Below are 20099 nucleotides of genomic sequence, written 5' to 3'. Positions count from 1 at the left end.
ACCTGCTTGCTGCAGGTAGTTCCAAACGGCTGCAGGTTTTCAGGCGCTTGAGACATGAGCTGCAAGCGAGGGTCTTCACTGTTATAAAATCTTCACTTCCAGTGCGCAGGGCTCACATTAACTACTTATTACCCTGTATGACCTTGATTGGGCACTTCGGTTGACTGGAAACATCTGCCGCTGCGTGATGAGTCCTTCGCGACGCGAGGTAACCGCGACGCGCCCACTGCCCCAGCCGCTCCTGGTGATTCAAGCAATTAAGTTTGCATAGAGCCCTCACATGAGACCCGAGCCGGAGAGCCAAGCATTGGTGAGATCTTCATGCGTTTCTGGCACGCCGCCGAAACCCCGCAACCGGGTTGCCCAGGGCCTCCCAGGGCCTCCCGCGCGAGTCCCGCCAATGCAAAAGCTGGTTCGCGTATACGTAACACCACAACGCGCACAGCCGCACACCACCCGCATATGCCATATCGCCGATAAGAGTCCATACATACATAGCCCCGCGCGCCCCGGCGGTACGTCACCACTCATCATCCATGCTTGCGTCGCCCCTCGTCGCCAGCCATACACAATCGTTCGCCCGTGCAGGCTCTGGCAGGCAGGCGTCAGGCCTCACCTTTTGAATGCTTAGAATGCTCTCCTCACTTGATGTTATCAATATCCGTCTGGGTGCTCCAGCCTCCAGTTCCAGGCGTGTCGCAGCCCCTCCTCTATGTTTGTATAGTTCGCCCTGTTGTGTGTGTTGAGAGGTAGGGGGGGTGGAGGAAGGTTCTCTTTGCTGGGTAAACTCCACATACACAACCCCCCGCCTTGCAATCTCCTCCCTCCAATCCTCCCCATTCATCTCCATCCCCCTCTCCTCCGCCCCCTCTCCATCCACCTGCCCCCCTCTCCACTCGCAGCTGCTGCTGCATGCACTGCTGCGCCCCCCGCCCCCCCTACATGACCCCGCCTGCACCCGACCCCCGTCTGCCCCCCACCCACCCCAGCAGCTTGCCGTCCCCCCTGTTCCCTGCAATCAAGCAACCCCCACGCCATGCACCTCCCCCCCTGTTCCCTGCAATCAAGCAACCCCCACGCCATGCACCTCCAGCCCAGCTCGTTGTTGATCTTGGCCACGTCACTCCACACCTCGGCGTAGTCGCCGGGCCGCGCCTCCTCCTGGTACACCACCTGCATGTGCGTGCATAGCATGGGCATGCTTGAGATGCGACTGCATGCATGTATGTCCGGATGATGAGCGTTCGCAGCAGGGCGTGGCCACACACACACACACACACACACACACACACACACACACACACACACACACACACACACAAAAGTAAGTAACTCCGGCGTCGTCTGGGCGGGCTTTCGTTTCGTTTTTTAACACACACACACTGTTGTTTTCTTATTCGCTCGTAGGTGAGGATTTCATCGAGGATTGGGCGGGAGCTTGGACTTAGCGGCCAGGAGTAGCGACGCGGAGCTAGGAATTGCAGGAGTGCCTGGGCCTCACGGTACCGTGAGCACATGCATGGGTTTGCACCCTTGAGAGCGTGTGGACACTAATTCCCCCTCGAGGTTAGAGTAGCGGGGGTTGCGCGATTTCCGGTTGGTAAGACCGGCGGCTCACCGCAGCAGGTATGCGAGGTAACTTCAGGTAACATCCGTAAGCCGTCGTTTTGCTGCATCGCATACACTGTCTTTGCGCAACGTTTTCCTTGTGCTCTTTAACACACACACACACACACACACACACACACACACACACACGCGCGCGCGCACACCTGTATGTCCCTGCCTGTGACCTTCTTGCACGCGTCCACGAACTCCTTGACGCTCACGCCGCGCCCCGTGCCGATGTTGTACAGCGGCGGCGGGTTGGCCGGGTGGGCCATGGCCGCCACGTGAGCGGCGATGAGGTCCATCACGTGGATGTAGTCGCGCACGCCTGGGTGTGTGTGGGGGGAGCGAGGGGGGGATGGGGGGGATGGTGGAGGGCGGGGGGAGTCCATGCATGCTTACGTTAAAAGGGGGGAGAGGGAGGGAGGTGTGCGTGTTCTGTGTGTGTGTGTGTATGTGTGTGTGTGTGTGTATGGGTGTGTAGACAACGGAACGGAACTATAACCACCCAAATGTATGTGTGTGTATATGTGTGTTTGGGTTTAGGGAAGTACAATGAGAGTAGGGGCTGACACCATACCATGCAGGCGTGTGCGCACGTCGGCCTACTTTTTGCTCCCAGCAGACCGCAGGTTCGACCAAACCCCAAAATACCCAAAACACCTGCCTGTGCAACCATCCCGCCCAGCCACCCCCGCATCATCACGTACAGGTGCCGTCCTTGGTGGGGTGCTTGGTGCCCTTGACGGTGAGGCTGGGCACCAGCCCCAGCGCCGCATCCATGCAGGCGCCGCTGATGCGGGCCTGGGCGCGCAGCTCCGGCCGCGGGTACTCGCCTGCAGCAGCAGCGTGGCGGGGCGGGGCGGGGGAGGTGTTGGGAATGGTGGGGGTGACGGGGTGTGGGTGGTGCGATGGGGTGCAGAGTTTTGGGTTTTTGGGATTGGGGATGCACGCATGTTTGGCGGCTGGGTGGCTGTTGGGCAGGGGTATGCAGGGACCCTCTCCACCCTTGTACCTCGATTTCGATGTCAGTGTGTGCGGCCCACGCCTTATTATCCACCCCGCCCCACCCCACCTACCCGACACCGCCACCCCATCCACCCACACCTCCTCCACCCCCCACGCCACACTGCCGTACGTACACGCACGCACCTAGCCTCCCCTGCGGGTCGCTGCCGTACACATTGAAGTAGCGCAGGATGATGGATTTGAAGTCGGGCTGGGAGCGGGCGTACCAGCGGATCACCTGGGGGGGGAGGGGGAGGGGGAGGGGAAAGCGAGCACGCACGCGTGTTTGCATTCGAGGTCAGAGGGGAAGGAAACGCGCACGCGAGAGAGTGTGTGTAAGAGAATAGAACAGTAGAAACAAGCCCACATGTTTGTATGTGCAGGCGTTAGGGAGGACATTGAACAAGGGGAAACATGTGCACGCAAAGACACTCCACAGCGGCGCGCCGCACCCGCGCCCCCAGCCACACACATGCCCGGCCCCGCATTACCTCCTCCGCCATGAGCTTGGACTGGCCGTAGGGGTTGATGGGCTTGGGCGGGGTGGCCTCGGTCACGGGGAGGGACTCCGGGTTGCCGTACACGGCGCACGTGCTCGAGTACACCAGCTGCCGCAGTACATGCACGGCGGCGGTACAGCACAGGACACATGGGGAGGGAGGGACAGGACATGTACGAGATGAGGTTGGTTGATTGGTTGGGAGGAAATGGCCGGGATGAGGTGGCGAGGGTGGGGTTGAGGCGCAGCACAGGTTGGCAAGGGGCGAGTGGATGGGCGGTTGCTTGCTAGTTGGAAGTTTGCTAGATGTGGAACCCGACCGACGCATGGTGCTGTGTTCGCCCTTGCTTACTTCGCTAGCTCAAAGAGGCCCCAGCCCCCCCCTAGTTTACAGGCGCCCCGTAGCCCCACGTGCCGTAGCCCCACATGCCGTAGCCCCACGTGCCGGAGTCCCACGTGCCGGTGTGCCCACCCCACCCCACCCCACCTGCTTTATCCCCGCCGCCGCCATGCAGTCCAGCACGTTGACTGTGTTGACCGTCACGTTCTTGTAGTACTGCAGCGGGTCGCGCATGGACTCGCCTGTAGGGGGGAGGCAGGCAGGCAGTGTGTGGCACGTGACACTGACCCGCCCGACAACCCATCACCCAACCGCCAGTACATGCAGCTGCCACGCTGCCCCGCTGCACCTCATCACCCCACATTACCCCACATCGCCCCCCAGCCCCCCTTGCCCACCCTGTCATCCCCCCGCAGCCCAGCCCTGCCCGCACCTCCCCCCCCCCACACACACACGGCCCCCCAGCCACGCACCCACGTACGCCACCGCCGCGAAGTGCATGACCAGGTCGGGCCGCGGCGCCGCGCGCTGCAGTGCGCCGCACAGTGCGCCGCGCTCGCCCAGGTCCAGCCGCAGGAAGCGGAAGCGCCGGGCCGGAGCCATGTCCTGAGGGGGCGGGGCGGGATGAGGGGGGGGTTGGAGGTTACATTCAAGATTATATAAGAAGTGAAGGCGTAGCCAGGAACAGTGGTTGGCGGGGTTGCAAGGGTAAAGCATGGGGAACAGCAGGATGCAAGCAAGTTGGGGTGGGGTGGGGGCGGGGTTCCACGCATGATCTATGATAGTGGACAAGCCGTTGGAGCAGAGCAGTCATGGCGTTACTGGTGCGGGGGTGGGAGTGGACTTGAAGGGTTGATTGTGGCGGGGAGGGCGGAAAGGCCAGGCAGTAGCACACGATGCAACACAACTTTGCGCACCGAACCCACCAGTGAACGCGTACACACTCGCCCCAGCCCCCACACGGCGTGCATCGGCCTCCATCTCCCAGCCTCCAGCCCTCCTCCGCCCCCTCGCTGTTCAGTGCACCCCCATCCCCGCATCTCACCCTCAGCGCCCTCAGCGCTCCAGCGTTGCCCCGCGAGAGGTTGTCCAGCACCGTCACGGCGTGGCCCGCCTGCATCAGGACCATGGCGGCATGGGAGCCGATGAAGCCTGCGGGGGTTGCAAGGATTGGTACAGAGAAGTGTAGCGGAGTAGACAGCAGGTGTGGTGTTGCGCGTACCCATGACCGGGGGGGGAGGAAAGAGGGGAAAGGGAGGGAGGAAAGGCGATGGGGCACAACGTGTGATTGGGCAGCGCAAGCGGGCCCTGGGCTGCGGCCTGAGGCCTTTGTGCGTATGAGCAAGTACAGCTGGGTGTGTGGGGAGAGCAGGAAATGATGCACGTGTGTGCATGGATGCGCTCACTGCTCGGTTGGCCCGTCTCCCCTCGCATCCGCTGTACACACACATGCACACGCACCCGCGCCGCCGGTGACCACTATGTGCAGCCTCCCCGGCTCCGGCTGCAGCACTGCCCGCGGGTTGATGTCGGGCAGCAGGCGCTGAGCCGGCTGCGAGAAGTTGTAGTACCACACGAAGAAGCTGGAGGAGGTGTGGGGTGTGGGGTGGGGTTGGCGAAGCACAAAGGGAAGGGGTCAACACCGCGCATGCGAAAGCGCAGGCAAGCAGCGGGCCATGTGTGTATGGAGGCGGGGATGTGGTGGTAGTGGTGGTTTGGTGGTGGTGCTGAAAGCGGAGATAAGAGGGGGTGGTGGTGGGTGGGCTGGCGTGCAGGCTGGGGGAGGGGCGCAGGGTCGGGCGGAACGTGGCGCCTGACTGCTGGTGCGAGACTGCCGTTCGCCCCGGAAACGGTACAAGCCGCGGCGGGGCTGCTTTTGCTTCTGGGGCCCTAAGCTCAGGTGTCATGACTGCGACGATCCAAGAAGGGACAATCCAACCAACAAATCTGTACCCTTGCCATGAGGCGGCAACGCCACCAACACACCAAGCCCAGCTCTCAGCCCTTTAACCGATCAGTCCCGCACTCACACGAGCCAAGACCCCGTTCACCACTACCGGTATGTGGATGAGTGTTAAGCCGGATCGGGGCCTCGCTTTAGTTTGGGCTGGTGTCTACAATTCCCCCTGCTGGGTTGCACGGGTGTGTGCCTGGGGCCTGCCTTCATATTTGACATGAGGAAGTTATGTGGTGCTATATTTGCAGCCGACATTTACCCTTCGTTGGGAGCCTACAAACAAACGTTTGGTGCGGCACATGTGCAGTCCGTGTGCTACACTTGTTGGGGCCTGGGGTGTGCTGAACGGCGAGGCCCCGTGGCACAGAGTTGCCCCGGCCCTTTGCGAATGCTCAGCCCGTCTTCCTCAGCCTGCTACCTTACCTCGCTATGAGTGCGAACATTAGGAATCTAATGGGATCGCGTTTCCAGCGGTCCGCTCCCGCCATCGTGGGTGGCATTACTTGCAACAGTTTGGATAATGAAAGCTGCTTGCTTTCGTGAGAGAAAAGTATCAAATGACTTAGCAGAGCATAGTGAATGCAGTCATGTAAAACTGTTGCTGGACAGAGTTTGCTCGTGTAGACATTGCTTGCACGCCGCGTTTGATAGCAGCGGGGTATGTGTTGTGATATGAGCAAATTAAGCAGCTGGCAATCAGTTGCGGTGTGCGGAGAGTTTGGAAGTTGTGCAGGCAGCGTGCCGAGTTGCCGACATGCCCGCCCCCCTGGACCCCAACCTCTTTCTCAAGGTACACGTGGACAGGAGTACTTGAGGACCGCACTACATGCCTGTTTCAGACCAAGCGTCCAAAGTTAAGTCCAGAAACCCAGGCGCGCGCAAAGCGAGTGACGGGGGCGACATGCTCCTGCACTATTGTAGTAAACCCCTGGCGAACAACATCGAACGGTTGATTCCCTTGCACGAATCCGCCCATGAAGCCACCACCACCACTTAAAGGTGCGCTCGCTCCTTGCTATCTACCCGACCACCCATCGCTCGCCAGTCACGTTTCTCATAATGACCACGCACTGTCCAGTCCGCCCTTCCTTGCTTGCTGTACTCCTCCTGACCTAGTGATCTCTCCTCTGTACATTGAAATATATCACGACGTTCCGATAAAAGTCTCCCACAGCGCCAGCCGAGCGTCACCGCCCCTTGGGCCTGGGGCTCTTCTTGGGACTGGGACTGGGGGCGGGTGTTGGTGCCGAGCCGGGGCCGCTAGGGCAAGGGCTCTTCTTCCTCCCTCCCTTGGCGGGCGAGGGACACGGTGCCGGGCTCAAGCCCGGAGAGGAGGACGCGGGTGGGGGCGACTTCTTCCTCCTGGGAGACGGCTTGGGCGAAGGCGCCGGTGATGGCGACCGCGATGGCGACGGGGATGGTGATGGTTTGGGAGACGGCGAAGGTTTGGGGGACGGTGACGGGCTGGGCGAAGCCAAGGGCGAGGGCGGAGGCGAGGGCACTGGCCGCACAGCCCCATCCGACAGCACCGCGCCCGCATCCGTGCGGTCGCCAACCACGCCGCGCGGTCTGCCGTAGTAGTCCTCCAGAGCCGAGCTCAGCACGACGGCCACGCCACGTGCGGCGCTGCCAGCCGCCGGCGCCCAGTCCCTGACCGGGTCCAGCGCGACGTCCGCCACCTCCACACTGCCGGCCTCGGCCCCGGCGCCGCCGGCCCCGCCAGCAGCCAGGAACGCACGCCAGCCCGCCAGTCCGCCGTCGTACCCCTCCGCGCCGCCGCCAGGGTTGGGGGCGCCGGCGGGCAGCAGCCGCCGGTCCACGTAGCGGCCGGCAGCGGCGGCGTCGCCTGCGTGCAGCATACGTAATTACATACAGCAGGACGTGCGCGAGGCAGGGCTTCGTGCAACGTGCATCGGCGGCATATGCATGATTGTTGAATGGTGTGCATGGAGTGCAGTCATGCCATGCGTGCTATGGGTTACCATTGCCCCCCGCCCCTAACCCCATACGAGCAAAGGAGCGAACACACGCACCGGTGCTGTAAACGTTGCCATCGAAGTGCAGCTGCGCGGTGTCGTTGACGCCTGCATACACTGGCAGCGAGGCGGCAGCCACGGGGCCGGAGCCGCCCGCGCCGCCGCCGCCGCAGTCGGCCTGCACGCACAGCGAGTCCAGGCACAGGCAGCCCGTGTCCAGAACCTGGTGGGGGGAGGGGGGAGGCAAAGGCGGGGGGAAGGCGGGGGAAGGTGGGGGGAGCGTGTGGGAGGGCGGGAACAGGTGGGGGGGCCAGGTTAGGAGCACGTCAGGGCGGAAAGGAGAGGACGGGCTGGCTCAAGGGGACAGGGCCGGAACTGTATGGAGCCGGTCTCACTACGCCTCCAAACCATCACCGCTCGCCCTCTCGCTTCCTCGTGAAGCCCTCTCGCCTGCCGCCTGCCGCCTGCCGTTACCCTCCTGCCTGCCGCCTGCCAACCCCGCCTCACCTCGAACGCGGATGAGGGGATGTCGCCGACAGCTGACAGGTCGTCCAGGTGGCTCTCCCAGGACATGGTCGCCTCGCCTGTGGGGTGTGGCGATGTTTGGCGCTTAGCGTTGTGTTTCAGTGTTCAGCGTTTAGCGTTTGCTCTTGTGTTGTGTTGTGTGCATTAGGCGGGGCAGGGCTTGGCGCTGGTGTTCACGTGTGGGCGTGCATCAACACAGCCAGCACAGCCAGTCCGGAGATCCGGACCGGCCCCAGCGCTCAGCCCCCCGGACCACCCACCTGTGAAGTACCAGGGACTGCCGTTGTCGGCGAAAATGCCACCGTAACGCTGCAGCGCCACGCAAAACACACGCGCCAGCCCGCTGCCCAGCCCGCCGCAGTTGAAGTCAGCCGCCAGGCGCACCTGAGGAGCAAGAGGTGGGAGAGGGCGGAGAAGATGGCGGGGCGGGCGTGGACGGTTTCCCACATGCAGTGAGGTGCACACGCACGGCCAACCAGTCACATGCCCGTGTTTTCAACCCCAAAAGGCTGCCCCACCAGGGGCACCTTTTGACCGCTATGCGTAGGTTTGGTCGATTCCGGGTCCACTCCACGCCGACCCAGCCCCCCGCAGTCGCTGGCCCCAACACAAAAGCACGGCACCCTTCCGCTTGTGCCTTCCATCACAAGCACGGCGCACGCACCCGCATGCCCATCCATGGCAGTGTCTGCGGATCTGACTGGTCGCCAGCCGCCGCGAAGTGGGAGGCGGGCGGCGAGAAGGCGGGGCGGCTGTTGGGGCCTGTGAACCGGATGGCGTGGTCGATCACGCCCTGCACGTGGGCACGTGAGGTGCGTGTGAAAGAGGTTGTTGAAGGTCATGCGGTCGGTGCACAGCAGATTGAAGCGCGCGTATTCCTGTAGGCTTAGGGCTAACAGCACTGCTCCATTCCGAGCATGACAAACTCCGCCACCGGACCAGACGTAGCGCTCTTGTGCGCCCACCTTGTTTACTAGCTCGTCAAACCGCACCAGACCCGGCAGAATGGCCAGACCAGCTGCGTCCGCGGAGGTCCAGCCCAGGCGGCGGTTGGGCTGCGCATTGCGCGACAGGTTGAAACGGGCCAAGGAGTCCACCTGCCACCTGTGGCATTGGTCGGGTGGTGGTGTGAGGGTGGCGGGATGCGTGGTGAATGCACTGCTACACACACACACACACACACACACACACAACCACAACGCACGAGTGCAACCCCTCCTCCCCACCCACCTGCGGCTGGGGGTGATGGCCGGCGGCATGGCCCTCCACGCCTCGTACAGCAGACACGTGGCGTTGTCAACCACCAGGATGTGCCTGAGAAAGCGAGCCAGTGAGTTTGTGTGCGAGTTTGCTAATGCGAATGAGCGAGTGGTGAATGTATTATGAGTGCGGGTATGCGAGCAGGCAGGCTTGAGAGTGAGCCGGCAAAGCGAAGTGTTGAGTCATGTGATGATGCGAGATGTGCGCACCTAAGGCCGCGCCACCCACCCACCTGTCTCCGCCGCAGTCGTCGTCGCTGCAGCCGGGGTAGGTGCCCTCCACGGGGGTGTCGGGCGGGAAGGGGAAGGCGTTGGGATTCATGTCGGACTCATCGCCGTACCCGTCCGGCCCGATGTCGACCTACGCGTAGCGGTGGTGGGGAGGGGTTAGCAGCTGGCAGTGACCGTATCGTTGCACTTGCGCACGGTATGTGTGCGCCGCTGATCATGGTCGTCATGTTCAGCTAAACTTTGTGCAGAGCAGGCACGAGCGGGGTTGCTGCCGGTTGAATGGGCACGGGGCCATGCACACGCACATATACACACGCTGTTTCCTTGTCGCACTCATGCACACACACCTGCACCAGTGGTGTCTTGCGGGAGTCGACGTAGGTGATGGGGATGCCGTACGGCACATTGCGGCCATTGATGCGGTCGTGACCGCCAAAGTCCGTGTGCACCGAGGCGATGCCTGCGGGTGGGGGTGGTGGGGGAGGGCGACGACTTAGCAGCGTGCGTAGCTCTGCTGGTGGCACATGGCACAGGAACGCGCGCCTGCCTGCCTGCAGTGTCTTTGGCAGTGTCCAAAATAACCCCAGCCATCCTCTCACCCTCCCGTCCTCCCTGCCCACATCCCTCACGTGCCCCATTCTCTATCCACCCAAACTCCCTCCGCCCCTGCCTGCACCCCAGCTCCTCATCTCCACTCACTACTCACCCACGCGGCGCTTGATCTGCTCGCTGAGCGGGTGCACCGGCAGCGAGCTCACGTCCAGGCGCCAGGCGTTGTCGCGTGGGAACAGCGGGCAGGAGCCGTCGGCGTTGCGGCCCTGTATGCGGCGTTGGCGGTGTTCGCGGCGTGTGATGGCGGCGGCGGAGATTCGGTCAGTTGCAGCAAGGCAGAGCAGAGACGATGTGTGAGCACATTACTGCGTTGATTGAGTGACATGATCAAGTGGCAACCGCTTCACCCCATCATCCCTTCACAGGCCATTAATACGGCGCGCACGCACCTGCTCGCCGGGGGCGTTCAGCGCCGCCGCCGCGAAGGAGGTGCCCGAGCTGTGCGGCGCCTGCAGCAGCGCCCGCCGCAACTGCTGCTCCGCTGCGCGGCCGCCGCCAGCGACAGTGTCCGCATCAGCACCAGCAGCAACAGCGCTAACGGACAACCGCCGGCGGTGGCGATTGCGGTGGCGACGTGCGGCGCAGGTGGCGCCGGCGGGCAGGTTGTCGGGCAGGGGGCTGCCACCAGCGGGCTGGGTGCCGGGCAGCACGCGGGCCTCCACCAGCAGCGTGCGCGGCGGGTCCTCGCGCGGGGCGATCGGCATGCGCAGTGACACGATGTTGTTCTTGAAGGTGATGTTGATGTTGGGCGGCCCCACCTCCAGCCCGGGGCCGATGTCCTTTGGCGACACGTTCAGCAGCACGCCCGCCTGTTGTGTGTTGTGGGAGTGTGGCAAGGCGTTGGGGTTGAGCGACACGACGTTGCGGGTGATAGATGCCGATACCGAAAAGCTTGGGCCACACATACGGACTCGGCCAACAGCTGGTGTGTGTGTGCGTGTGCGTGTGTGTGGTCACTTTCAAGTCAGTTGGCGACAGCCAGTGTGTCACATGTGGGTCGGATCCAAGGCACGTGCACCCACACGCACGACCGCATGCATGCAAACATGTATGCCTGCATGCGAGCCCGCACCTGCATGCGCGTGGCCACGCCCACAAAGGTGTTCTGCACCACGACGGCGTCACGTGCGCTGTAGAAGGCCACTCCCGCGCCTTGGCAGTCAAACACCAGATTGTTGCGGACCTGTGTGGGCGTGTGTGTGTGTGTGTGTGTGTGTGTGTGTGTGTGTGTGTGTTTTGAAAAAAACAACAAAACGAAGCCCGCCCAGACGGCGCGCCGGAGTTACTTACGGATACCTACCGATACCGAGCGTCGCGTAGCCGCGTCGGTATGTGTGTGTGTGTGTGCGTGTGTATGTGTGTGTGTGTGTGTGTGTATAAGTGCGTTGGGAGACTATAAGTGCGTCTGCGTGTGCTTGTTGGGAAAGCATGATTGCATAAGAAAAGAGTACGGCGAGGCATGTGTGCACAAGTGTATAGGCAGGCATACAGACAGGCAGGCAGGCAGGCAGGTGGGGCTGAAAAGCACGCAATTGGAAGTCGTCGTGATTGGCGTGCACAGCTCCAATGACAGCTCACACGGGCCCAGCGTCTCCTCCTCCGGAGGAGGCTGTGTGGAACTCGCACCCTTCATGACGCCCGCAGCCCCCTGCCACAGCCACACTGTCGCAGCCCCTGCCCGCAGCCCCTGCCACGGCCCCTGACACGTACGGCCCCAGGTGACACTGGCGACACGCACGCACCGTGGCGTTGATGCAGTCGTGCCAGTCGTCCTGCTGCTGCTGCTGCTGCCCCCCGCCAGCCCCCCTGCTGCCGCCGTACGCCGCCCAGTCCACGTCCATGTACTCCGCCTCCGTGACGTCACTGCCCAACAGGATGCAGCGCTCGGCCACCGACCTGTGTGATGTGGTGTGTGTATGTGTGTGTGTGTGTGTGTGTGTGTGTGTGATGAGAGGCGGAGAGAGGTGCGGCGCGGCGCGAAGGCGCAGGGGTGCGGGTTTGTGTGGATCCGATGACCATGCATGTGCTCCGGGAACGGCAGGGATGAGCACTGAGTCAGCTCGGAGTGCGCACCACATTGTGTTTCGCTCCACGAGCACATTGCGTGCGCCGCCGCCCAGGCGCACGCCAGGGCCGCCGGTGTTGGCGATGATGCTCCGGCGCAGAACCAAATCACCGCCACCGCGGACCTGGACATGCGTGCGCGTGGAGTGGGAGGTACAAGCACCATGTGTGTGTGTGTGTGAGCGCGCGCCACGTAGGATGCCAGTCATAAAAATCCACAGGGCCGGTTTGCCTGGGCCCTGCTTTACCAACCCATCCCAAACTAACACGACACAAAGCCCCAGTGGTCGTTTGCTCACTGCGCCCCCTCCTCCCACACAGCAGCCTTAAGACAAAATACACCCACACAGCAGCAGAGGCATGGGCACGCAGGAATCCACTTGTCGATACCGTACTTCTGTTCCTGCCCCTCCCACCCTCACCTACCTCCAGGCCGGCGCCGCCTGTGTTGTTGATGTACAACCCCTCCATGACCACTCCGCGGATGAAGGTGGAAAACTTGATGCCATGGGAGGAGCAGTTGAAGAGACCCAGATTCTGGGGGGGAGGGCAGGGGTTGCATAAGAGGGGGGGGTGATGGCAACGTAACTCCATGGCGGGTAAGGAGCAGGCGGTGGCGGGAGATGAGGGAGCATGAGGTTTGGAACTGATCCCGAACGCACTGAACACACTGAACACACTGAGCAGACACACAAAGGCTTCCAGTGTATATACGCACCTGCAGCAGCGTGTGGGGCCGCGCCGACCTGCCGCTCTGCGTGACGTAGTAATCCCAGTAGGCACTGCTGCCGCCGCCCGCACCCTCGTTCAGGAACACACAAGCCGCGAAGGTGCCGCCGCCACCCTGGGCGCCGGGCCTGAAAGTACACACACACACATATATACATACATACGTACGTTCCTGTCAGGAACTCCGGCGCCGTCTGGGCGGGCTTCGTGTTGTTGTTTCAACACACACGTACACAAGCACATGCAGCGGCAACATGATTAGGGTGGCATCCAGCTGCGGTAGGCGGTGTAGTTAGTCATTGTTCTACCCATGCTTGCCCATGATCGGTCGCGAGATGCGTATAGCAGTCTTGCGCTTGTGTCAGCGCCTCCACACGCCAGCCTGGCGCAATACGCCGGGCTGCCGACCTCATCAGCCCCCTACCTACCTCAAATGTGGAACCCCCACGTCCTCTTGCATTGTCCCCCTCCGTTCTCATGCCTCTGGTTTCTTGTTGAGATGATGACCCCCCTCCCGCACACACACACACATACACACCTACATACGGTACTCCAGCCAGCACCACCACCAGTCGCTACATGTCTCACCTGCTGGCCATGGCTACGTCAAAGTTGGAAAAGGTGAGTGACGCCGCGCCGCCGTACAGCCCCTCCCCGGTGCGCAGGCAGGGGGTGGTGCCGGTGCCCGTGCACAGCAGCATGGCGCGCTTGGGGGCGTCCCGGGGGTCGGTCATAAGGGTCAGGTTGGGCGTGAAGATGCCCACCTGCGTGCACGCACATGCACACATACACACACAAGCGGAGGGTAGCAGTTAGGGGGTTGCGTGTGTGTATGCATGCTGCGGCGACTTGCTTGGTGGCCCCAGGACGGAAGGTTGCTGTCTTGCTAGCTAAGGATGTGTGGCTGATGTGACGGCCCTGTTGCTGTCACACGAGCACTGGTTGGCCCGAGCCTCAGATCGGGATTGGGCACATGCCTTGCGTCCCCTGGGTCCCACGTGTCATCTGGGTCACCCACACACGTGTCATACACACACACACACACACATACACACAGGTTTGTATAAGATACACACACACACACGTGTCGCACATCCCTGGCCTGCTCACCGGGCCGGCGTGGACCTGGCCGCCCCGCAGCAGGATGCGGTCGCACTGGTTGGACGCCGCCACCGCCGCCGCCACCGTCTTGAAGGGCTTCTTGTAGGAGCTCTCGTAGCTGTGGTCCTGGGGAGAGAGGTTGTGAGAACACGAAAGACAGAGAAGGGAAGGACTTTGACGACCGTGCACGGTGGGGCATATGAACGCTGGGCATTGGACGACAGGCAGGGACGACATTACAGCACACGGGCACGCAGAGGATGGGGGTAATCGCACACGCTAGCTCCGTCCACCAAACATACAGCACACACAGACATACCCAATTCCCACCTGCTTGTCACTGCCGCTGGCTGCGTCCACGTAGATGTCGGTACACGTGCGGTTCCGCCAGTAGTCGAAAGGCCACGTCCTGTCGTACACTGGCGGCAGCCCTGGGCCCATGTACGGCGCCGGCTTGCCCACCAGACCAGCCGGCAGGGGCGCCGGTGACAGGGTTTTAACCGGACCAGACGCGCCGAACTGAACGGCGCCGGCGTCGTACGGCGTGGCGGATCCGGATGTGGGTCGCGGCCGGCCGTGGAAGTCGTCGGTTACGAATGGGGATCCGAACAGCCCAGTGGCGGCGGGCGGCGGCGCGGCGGGCGCGCGGCGGCGGACACGGCTGCAGTCCAGAGGGCTGAAGGATGAGTCCAGCTTCGGATCCGCCTGTGGTTGCGAAGGTGCGGGACGTCAATCGCAAATCGGATGCCCCAACGGCACACGTGCACTGCCCCATGCCTCACGCACCTCGACACTGCCGACGTCGCAGTAGCCCTGCCCCAGCTGCCCGGCGCAGTAGTCGGCCCAGCCCCTGGCGGTGCCGATGAAGCCGCCCCCCGAGGGCCCCAGCGGCCGTTCATCCTCCAGCATGGCCCCCAGGCCCCACACGAAGCTGCCGTCGGCGGGGCCTGCGTGAGGTGAAGTCGCGTGCATGTGCAGGTCGGGGATGAAATCGTGTCGTTACAGGCAGGGGGAATCAAGTGTGACAAATGTCATCCGCTTGCCCCTGGAACCCCAATTTGTGCTTTCATAGCACGCTTGGTCTCATCAAAACTTTACAACATTGCGTGCTTACCCAGCGCGGCCTGGTCGTAGTACACGTTGTGGCCCATCACGAGTTTGGAACTCGGATCCAGCCCGGCCGTATGGATCTGGAACAGCGGGCCGGGGCGGGCGGAGGGGCTGCGCACCAGCACGTTGCCCCACACCGTGGCGTTGGCGCAGGTGGAGGTCAGAGGGGTGGCTCCGGAGGGGTCGGCTGGGTCGGGTGTGTCGGCACGAACCAGCGCCGCCACCAAGATGCTGGCCTGAGCCTCCTCCTGGGCCTGTGGGTGGGTTGGGTGGTTGGGTCGGATGGGTGGGTGGGTATATGTGAACGCGGGTGAATGCAGCGCTATGGCGTCAACCACAGGTGCTTCTACGCTCCAGCTTCCTGTGCTCCGTCCACTGCAACCGCCTTGCCCTCACCAACGGATTCGTTTCAACGACACAGCCAGCGACACAGAAACCTGCTGGCACGCAACCGCCTGCCGGCATTGACACACACCTGCCAGATGGTGTTGTGAGCCACGACGCCGCCCTTGCACGCCCACAGGTTCACGCCCGCCATGCGCACTGCGGTGATGATGTTGTTGGCCGCCGTACAGTCGATGCATTCGTACAGTCGCGGGTTGTTGATGGTGTCCATGTATTCGGGGTCGGTGTCGAAGCCTGCGCCGTGATGTCGTTACGGTATCTAAGTTATCGATGTGGCAAAGCGTAGCAAGATTGAGCTCGAAAGTTGAGTAGCAGTTTGATGCATGAACCATATGAACTGCCAGGTCACTAGGTACATGCAACTGTCCCTCTAATCCACAAAGAGGCATTAGCTGATTGCATGTGCTTACCCAGGTTGAAACCGAAGGTGGTCCGGGCCACGTAGTTGCGAAGCAGGCGGGCGCCCGTGGTGCCGCCCGCCAGGTGCACCGCGGCGCCGGGGATGTCTGGGCAAGGAGAGGAAAGCAGAGTCGATGAGTGAGCGTGTTCGAGTGGTTGACCGAGCTACGAAACATGTGAGCACGGAAAAGGGTTGGGGCGGGGGTAGGGGCACTGGGGTAGGGGTTGCAGTCTGCGGGGTGCAGTGCGCAGCACGCATGATATGCATGACGACACGCATTGACACGAACCGTGGAAGTAGCAGTCCTGTACGGTGATGTCGTACACCTGCACTGCATCAATGCCGTTGCCTGCCGTACGCAGGCGGGCGCCGGTGTTGTACATCTCGCAGTTCGAGAAGGTCACGTTGCCGGCCTGGGGTCCACGTCATGATCAAGCGGGGCAGGGGCGTGGTACACGGGGAATCAGTAACAAGAGGTCGGGTCCAGTCGGGTCCGAGGTGTACACGTGCTGCGTTGGTCCAGGTCCTCTGACTCATCACGATTGCCCTTGCATCGCTTTCTTACCCCGGCTGCAAGCAAACATACGCTACGCCCTACATATGTCCCTGGACTTTGGAAACGCACAAGAAACGCTACACCCACGCGCCGCTATCTCCCGCCACCCGCTGGCATCACCCAGACCACACTGCCCACCTTCATGACCAGCTTCACGGCATTGCTGCCGGTGTCGTGGATGCGCACGTTGGTGATCAGCCAGTCGCGAGCGCCCGCCCCCTGCGCCACCCGCTCCTCCATTGTGCCGTAGTTCTCCCAGCTGGTGAAGAACATGATGCCTGCAGCGGGCGCGGAAATAGAGAACGCCGAGCTCAACTCCCGAGCACTCCGGGACTTTCGTAGATCCCTCCTCTGCTATGCAGCTCAGTCCAGCAACTTCGCCCGCCTCCCGGCTGCCAATCACACCCAAGCCCTGCACCAGACCTGCCATGTATATTCGCACCCATCCGTTGCCGTAACGTCCGCGCACCATAGTAGAAGCCACCGGTGATCTCCAGGTCCCTCAGCACGCCGCCGTGTGCGGTGGGCCGGATGTCCACCACCACCCCGGCGTTGACCGGGTCGTTCCGCGGCGCCGCCAGCACCGCCCAGTGGCCGCCGGGCGCGGAGCGGAGGGTGATGTTGGGCCGCGTGAGCTGCACGGCGCCTGTGTAGGGTTGGTGGGGGAAGGGCGGGATGTCGGGGGAGGTGCGCCCCCGCGTAGTCAGGATTTACAGATGGCACGTTTGTGCAGAGTCCGGGAGCACCATAAAGGGCGGGCAGAGCCGCACATAGCCCATATCTCAAGCGATGCGCTGCTGGAGGTCACCGACCACCCTGATCCGCCCACCGTGCCCGCCCACCCACGCAGGCACGCACCTGCATATACTCCTGACTTCAGGTTGATGATGTCCAGTGGGAAGGCCTCGAAGATGGCCTGAATGGAAGTGCAGAAAACGCCCGTGATATCTGTGGGACGCGCTATGTATGTACTTGTCGGTTGTGACCCCTGCTGCCTTTGGGGCCCCAATCCTCTGTCCCCATACACGGCACCCGACTCGTACTACCCGTACGCCCGCTGCATTGCCCCACTGCGTTGACCTTACCGCTCACTAAGGTGCCAGGCCCCCAAACCCGCCACACGCTCTCCCTAGCACACAGCGACAGCCATCAGCCCCCACCTTGGACAGCGTGGCGAAGGGGCTGTCCGGGAAGCCCGTGCCCGTGTCGTCATTGCCCTCGGGCGCCGGCGCCACCCACCACTCCCGCGGCACCAGCCCCAGCCGCCAGGGCTGCGGCCCCGGCGGCGGCACGTCGGCCGAGCTGGAGCTCCAGGCCAGCGACAGCGCGGGGCGACGCAGCATGCCGGCGCTGCTCTGACTTGTGTAGTACTTGATGTACCCGGGCGTGGTGGGCCTGTGCGTGTGGAGCACACGGCGTGTGTGTGTATGCGTATGTGTATGTGTGGCTGAGGTTGCTGTGTGCGGAAAATCACGGCATGTGGATTGGGGGAAAGGACAATCCATTGGGCCTGAAAACGGCAGCGCGCGGTGTGCAACGGCAGCAGCTGAGGTGGCGGCACCTGAGGTGCCGGGGCTGCGGCGGGACGCGTCTGCACCGCCCGTATAACAAGACTCGGAGGCGCATGCGCAGATTGAGCTCTGTGTGCCGCCAGCCGCCCGGCCCTCTATCCATCCCCACTGCCCTCACCCTTCCAGGACCTCACCGTAGGAGCAGGCCGTAGTTGGCGGCGCCGCCATTGGCTAGCCAGCCCTGCACCAGCAGCGGCGGCAGCGCCACGGTGCGGCTCACGGTGCCGTACACGCCGTTGGGCGTCACGTTGAACAGCGTGTAGGCGGAGTAGGCGGCGGCGCAGTCGGCGGCGGCGCCGGGCTGCGACCAAGGCAGGGAGCGGGCGCCGTCCCAGTAGGCGTTTATCCAGCCGGTGGAGGTGTACCTGCGTGTGGTGTACGGCGGGGTTATTACTAGAGCCCGGATGGACCGGAGCGATGTTGCGGATAGGGCCAGGAACACGTGGCAATGGGGCTGGGACCAAGCCGGGTTGTTATTTGCCAGGCACCCAAGATGAGGGGCGGGGTTGGTGTTGGTGTTGGTGAGGAAGCTAGCTGTAATGCTAAGGAGGTAGGTTCAGGACAGGGCGGGGGCGGCAATGGGTGCTGGAGTGCCACACTGCTGACAGCCACAGAAACACCGGGTAAGCTGCTCCCGGCACTCACTCCTCCGCGCCTCCCAGTTCGTAGTCCCAGCGCTTGCCCAGGAAACAGATGTGCACGGTCACCTCATCCTGCCAGCTCTCAAACGTAAGCTGCGTGGATGGTGGGTTGGATTGGGGTTAGGAGGAGGGGCGGTGGACTGGTGGTATGGGCAACGGGGCTGGCGTGGGTATCAATGGTGTGCAGGGCTGGAGGGTTAGGCCGGGGTCAGGTGGCAGCTGTCAGAGACCCTTGACCGTGGTAACATAGGCCGCAATCCCATCGGGACACCGCCCGCCACCGCGCGTCCACCCAACCGCATTCCCCTCCCCCGGGCGTTGCGCCTCCCTGCTTCCCCAGAGCCCGCCAAAGTCACAACCTTCCACACCACCGCGCCGCACCGCACCCTGGCCGTACCGTAAGGTTGGCTGAGGTGACGTAGGCGCCCGCCGGCACGTAGCGGTGCACGTCCCGGAACTTGAGCAGCAGACGGAACTTGTCGTCGCTGCCGCTGTCGGGCCCGGCCCGCGCCTCCTGCAGCGGCAGCAGCTCGCCCGTCTCGCCGTCGCCGTTGGGTGCCGCCCACCAGCGGGTCACGCCCTGGAAGTTGTTGTATGGGGCGGCGTACTGGGTGGAGATGCCGGTCTGGGGGCGGGAGGACAGGGAGGGGGCAAAAGGGAGGCAGCGAGGGGCAGCGGGGGGAAGCGGGAGGCAGGGGGGGGGTCAGCATACGGTAGCATAGGGAGAGGGGTAATGCGGCGGCTGGGAGTTGGTTTCGTCGTTCCCAAGTACGCAATAAGAGAGGGCATTGGGCAAGGTTAGAAAGGGTAGGATTGGCGGGAGGGAGCAGGGATGCGGAAGGGGGGTGAGGCTGCGTTGAATGGTGCGCAGCAGCTGGGCTGGCGGTCGCCTGCGGGGGTGCCCCTGTCCTGGCCCTTTTCGCCCCGCCCTGCCGTGCGCTCGCTGAGAAGGTGGGAAGCAGCGGCCTCAAGAACTCGGAACCCGCCCAAACGTGGGCGCAGGGCGCTTGCGGCGTCACACGCACCTCTACAGTTCCGTTATAGGGCTCGAAGTCGCCAGGCAGCACCTTCCCCGTCAGCAGAGTGACCGCATTCACAGCGGCCCCAACGTATGGAGTCAAAAAGGCGCATACAGCTAGAATGAATAGTGGTATTGAGCAGTTTGGTTGCATTCTTTCGAACACGGGAACGAGCTTAGGCTTGAGGCGCCCGACAACCTCGGAAATTATAGTGTGTGCCGCGCCGCGCGGTCGCACAAGTACACAGAGTCATCAATGCTTAGTTACTTGAAGTGAAGGAGTTAAGCTAACAGTTCCGGGCCAGGTTTACTGGCAGTCCGCACTGAGGTACCCAATGCGGCGGTTGAGCAAGCCTGCCCCGGCGCAATGTACGCACAGCCACCGAGCCATGTAGACATAAGGCTCTTGCCGTCAGAGTGGACACCGGAACGTGCCGCTGGGTGGAGGACGTTGTGCCATTTGTGTCAACATGTCAACAACTTAGTGCT

General features: G+C 62.8%; 2 protein-coding genes across 2 annotated transcripts; both read right to left on the bottom strand.

The window, feature by feature from the left end:
• Nucleotides 1-41: 41 nt before the first annotated feature.
• On the bottom strand, nt 42-6093 carry CHLRE_09g401022v5 (uncharacterized protein). The gene is made up of 11 exons (XM_001695160.2): nt 5836-6093; nt 4917-5038; nt 4501-4607; nt 3929-4061; nt 3603-3697; nt 3108-3224; nt 2761-2854; nt 2319-2444; nt 1773-1936; nt 1088-1173; nt 42-730 (listed from the first exon to the last, which is right to left on the bottom strand). Exons 1-11 carry the CDS (start codon nt 5853-5855, stop codon nt 655-657), a joined length of 1140 nt encoding a protein of 379 aa, XP_001695212.2. The 5' UTR covers nt 5856-6093; the 3' UTR covers nt 42-654.
• A 126-nt stretch (nt 6094-6219) lies between these two features.
• On the bottom strand, nt 6220-19863 carry CHLRE_09g401050v5 (uncharacterized protein). The gene is made up of 32 exons (XM_043066011.1): nt 19618-19863; nt 18990-19217; nt 18597-18685; nt 18086-18316; nt 17541-17775; nt 17239-17296; nt 16850-17026; nt 16519-16658; nt 16114-16237; nt 15835-15930; nt 15495-15658; nt 15024-15273; nt 14696-14856; nt 14240-14614; nt 13919-14035; nt 13397-13572; nt 12798-12936; nt 12506-12616; nt 12089-12204; nt 11758-11911; nt 11088-11198; nt 10405-10824; nt 10110-10221; nt 9751-9863; nt 9406-9533; nt 9144-9227; nt 8879-9017; nt 8578-8706; nt 8174-8297; nt 7896-7972; nt 7446-7611; nt 6220-7258 (listed from the first exon to the last, which is right to left on the bottom strand). The coding sequence occupies exons 1-32, from the start codon at nt 19762-19764 to the stop codon at nt 6600-6602; spliced, it is 5550 nt and encodes a 1849-aa protein (XP_042920797.1). The 5' UTR covers nt 19765-19863; the 3' UTR covers nt 6220-6599.
• Nucleotides 19864-20099: the final 236 nt, after the last annotated feature.

The sequence above is a fragment of the Chlamydomonas reinhardtii genome, chromosome 9, assembly GCF_000002595.2.
Source record: "Chlamydomonas reinhardtii strain CC-503 cw92 mt+ chromosome 9, whole genome shotgun sequence".
Classification (NCBI taxonomy): Eukaryota; Viridiplantae; Chlorophyta; class Chlorophyceae; order Chlamydomonadales; family Chlamydomonadaceae; genus Chlamydomonas; species Chlamydomonas reinhardtii.
The sequence above is the reverse complement of the archived record's forward strand: the minus strand, read 5'-3'. Positions and strand labels throughout refer to the sequence as shown.